The sequence below is a fragment of the Galeopterus variegatus genome, unplaced genomic scaffold (assembly GCF_000696425.1).
Source record: "Galeopterus variegatus unplaced genomic scaffold, G_variegatus-3.0.2 Scaffold904, whole genome shotgun sequence".
In the NCBI taxonomy this organism is placed as follows: domain Eukaryota; kingdom Metazoa; phylum Chordata; class Mammalia; order Dermoptera; family Cynocephalidae; genus Galeopterus; species Galeopterus variegatus.
Window position 1 is genome coordinate 20,804 of NW_007727015.1, and position 3,849 is coordinate 24,652.

At 48.8% G+C, this 3,849-nt stretch overlaps 1 protein-coding gene across 1 annotated transcript; it reads right to left on the reverse strand.

Moving 5' to 3' along the window:
- Nucleotides 1–766: 766 nt before the first annotated feature.
- On the reverse strand, nt 767–2,056 carry LOC103590966 (metallothionein-1E-like). The gene is made up of 3 exons (XM_008573329.1): nt 1,809–2,056; nt 1,208–1,273; nt 767–998 (listed from the first exon to the last, which is right to left on the reverse strand). The coding sequence occupies exons 1-3, from the start codon at nt 1,834–1,836 to the stop codon at nt 907–909; spliced, it is 186 nt and encodes a 61-aa protein (XP_008571551.1). The 5' UTR covers nt 1,837–2,056; the 3' UTR covers nt 767–906.
- Between the last annotated feature and the right edge of the window lie 1,793 nt (nt 2,057–3,849).

The following is a 3,849-nucleotide window of genomic DNA, read 5'->3' on the forward strand; positions in this document are numbered from 1 at the left end:
CGTGGGGATGTCCCGGCGAAGGCTGCTCAAGGTGTATGATCCACTCATTGGAGCTGGTTTGTGAACTGTTTCCAGTCTGCAATGGACTGCCGAGAAGAAATGTGCAGTATTTGTAATTCTTTTATTTTTCCTATGTTATCTTGTTTTTCATATTTATTGAAATTTTACTGTTGAATCTCAAAAATAGGTTTCGTATTGTTTTCATTTTTTTATACTAATTCATTTTATTTTATTTTATATTATCAAAGTTTAGCTTTCTAACAGATAAATAAAAATTGTCCTTCACCACTGTTTTAGAAGCTCTGTGTAGAATACAAGCAGGTAATACTAATTCATTTTATTTTATTTTATATTATCAAAGTTTAGCTTTCTAATAGATAAATAAAAATTGTCCTTCACCACTGTTTTAGAAGCTCTGTGTAGAATACAAGCAGGTAAGGAGTTGGATTCCATACTGAGTCCCTTTCAATGAGGACTGACTCTGGCAGGGAGTCCACGGAGAATGAAAATTGTATTGACACATTTCTGTGCCATCAACACTTAACTTGGGAACAGAGGGGAGTTTATATCTGCCCCACCCATATCATCTGGATATTGTTCTTGCATTTTTAGCTGAGAAACTGAAGCTGAGACAGGAAACCTGACTTGCCTTAAGGTACTCAGTGTTTAGGGCCAAGCTATGGTTCCAGAGCTCCCAGTCTAATCTCTCACTGCATATGCTGGATATAGTGTCCCTCGTTTCCAAAGCACACAAAGGAGACAAGAGTCAGAATAAAGTCAGTGACTTTTATTATTCATGCATTTCGCAGAAAAAGGAATGTAGCAAATGGGGTGGGGTTGTATGAAAAAAAATCCAGGTTTGTCCATGTTGCTCTGTTTCTATCTGGGAGCAGGGCTCTCCCCACATCAGGCACAGCAGCTGCACTTGTCCGATGCCCCTTTGCAGACACAGCCCTGGGCACACTTGTCACAGCCCACTGGGCAGCAGGAGCAGCAGCCTGTGGATGTGGAGGAGGCAGCAGAGATGTGCACTAGGGATAAAAGGAATAAGGATTCCCACCCTCCCTTATAGGGATCTCTGTGGAGGAGCCAGCTTCCAAGAGAATGGGGCAACCCCAGACTTCTTAAATTCCCCCAAGATAGTGTAGAGGGCTGAAAACGGGTTGCCGGGTGGTGAAGGGGTAGAGGAAAAGAGGATTCCACTCACTCTTCCTGCAGGACGTGCATTTGCACTCTTTGCATTTGCAGGAGACGGCGCAGGTGCAGGAGCCACCTGCAAGGAAAAGGAAAGACAGTGACAAATGAGTGTGATGAAGAACATACAGCAGTTGGTCAACATGCTCCCCACTCAGTGCACAGTAGCTCTTGTCACTCAGGGCAGAGGGAAGTCTAACCTCATGCTGTCTCCCCACGGGCCAGGAAGGACAAGTGCCGTCCTCGTTTTACCCCATTTGGCCTTATGTTGGGAATCCCGAAGAGTTAATGTCCCCTGCCTCCCATTCCGCCCAGGCAACTCAAATGCTGGAACGAGCACTGGGTCCCAGCCCAACAGCCCAGTGACCATGTGGGTGACATAAAGTAGGGCGGTTTACAGCCTCAATACTATCGCCACTGAAATGAGAGGCGTGGAAAGATGGAAACGTTCTAAGTGGTGATGAAGGCGCTTGGTCTGAGAGAAAGCCCTAGAACTAGGAAGGAAAGGGGACCACTTCAGCCACTCAAAATACACCCTCCTTCAATCACAGGCACATTCTGTCCTCTGGCTGGTAAGTGGAGACCCTAAGGCCCGGAAACCCGGTGTCCCTCACCAGTGGCGCAGGAGCAGTTTGGGTCCATCTCGAGCCGACGTGAAGATGAAGGTCTAAGCAGGTGGTGATGAGGCAGCTGGGTGGTGGAAAGCGTGCTGGAGCCTAGGCGCCGGCGAGCTAATTTATAGTCAGGGGTGGGGTTCGGGCGCAAACACCCCGCCCCAGCGCTTGCACCCGCCCCGCAACTCAGCGCCTCCCTGCGTCCTTGGCTGGGCTGTGCACACCGTGCGGGCCGGGCGCAAGATCCCGGGCGCAAGGTCCCCGAGCGCGGCTCCGTGCGCACCGCGAGCCCGCCCCTTTGGCGCTCGCTGGAGCGGGAGGAGCTGTGCGTCACGGGGAACGCGGCGTCCCTGTGCCCTGCTGTCCTTACCCAGTTTCTCCGAGGGTCGGCCCGCCCTGCCCCCTGGCTTTTCGGGAACTCAGCCCCGGAGTCCTAGCCGTCCTCCACCCTCAACCCCACGCCCTCGTGCTCAACTTGCCTTGTGGGAACCCGTGTGCAACCCCAGGCTCCTGCTTATGTTCCTGGATCGGCGTGAGCTGGAGAATGCGGCGAGGGAGTTCTGAGACTTTCACCCCCACCCCCGCCTGTCTCTGCCCCCACCTAGGTCCTTTGGCCACGTTGCTCATGTACACAGCAACACTGGAACACGGGGCTCTGCCTCCTTTCCATTCTTCAAGCCCGAGGGGATGTATACATTTGTCGTGGTCCTCTGCACAAAATTCTACAGGAGTTCCACACAGCCTAGGGACCTACAGCACTCCAGGATGGCAATTCTAAAAATGTGGGATGACCCCAAAAGAAGGATCCTTCTATGTGATGTGCAGACCCTGCATTAAATGAAAAGCAAGACTAGTGGTTATTTTCCTTTCAATATTCCTGATTATTACATAGCATTTAGTTTGTGCCAGGCCCTGTTTAGTCACTTTCGCACCTGAACTCTCACAACAACCCTAAGAGGAAGTACATTTATGAACCATTTAATCGATGGGACAACTACAACATAAGGAGTTTAAAAGTACCTAGCCCGGGGTCACAGGGCCAGGAAATGGTGCTGCTGGATCTGAAATCTGTCCACTTGGCAGGGGAAAGGAATCAATGATAAAGCTTCCCTTTGGCCTAGAGGTCCCTTTCTGAGCTCCAGGTCACTTGCTCATGCATGGATAATGAGATTAATATATGAAACAGCGAAGCACATAAGGACTGCCTTTTTTTTTTTTTTTTTTGGAATAAAAATGTCTCCTCTACTATTAATAAAGATAACAAAAACATAACTAATGTTATAGACCACTCTCCCGTTGCCATGCATCATTCTAAGTTATTTCCATGCATTAACTCATTTGCTCCTACAAGGTAGACACTTTTTTATTCCCTATTCCAGTGGATGAGATTGACCCACAGTGAGGTTATGTCATTCAGGTATAAGTGACAGCAATGGGATTTGTACTCATGCAGGCTGACTGCAGGATCTTGCCCTCACCCAAAGCCTATGCCATCATGTCGCGTGAAACATGAGGACACTGAAATCTGGCACAGAGGCAGCAGTGGGAAGACCACTGAGCTGGCAATCAGCTTCCTCTACATTGCTCTGTGACTTCTCTGGGCTTCAGTTGACCATCTCTCAAGTCAAAGTCGCAATTGTTCTAACTAACCCTGGACCGTTCAGCTTTGAAGTATGAGAGGGAGGGATTTGCATCCAGTGGCATCATGATTTGTCACCTGATACCACGGCATGAGGCCAGCTGTAGTATCTGTTCATTCGTACTTTTAATCCTGAGCTGTGTCATTTTGGGCAGGTTGCTTACCTACTCCGGAAGACAGCACATCTTGCCAGACCCTGCACATTCAGTATCTCCCTGGTTCATGTGACAATCAAATGACATGAAGGGTGGGAAAGGCTTTTTCTTTGTTCAAATGCTGGGACAGTGTCTTGTCTTGAAGAGTACAGGAGGCCATTCTCATGGCCTCAGAACCAAATCAGGAGGCCTTTTGTGCAGAAGTCTATCCACATGGCCTCAGAACCAAATCGGCAAGGTTCCAATC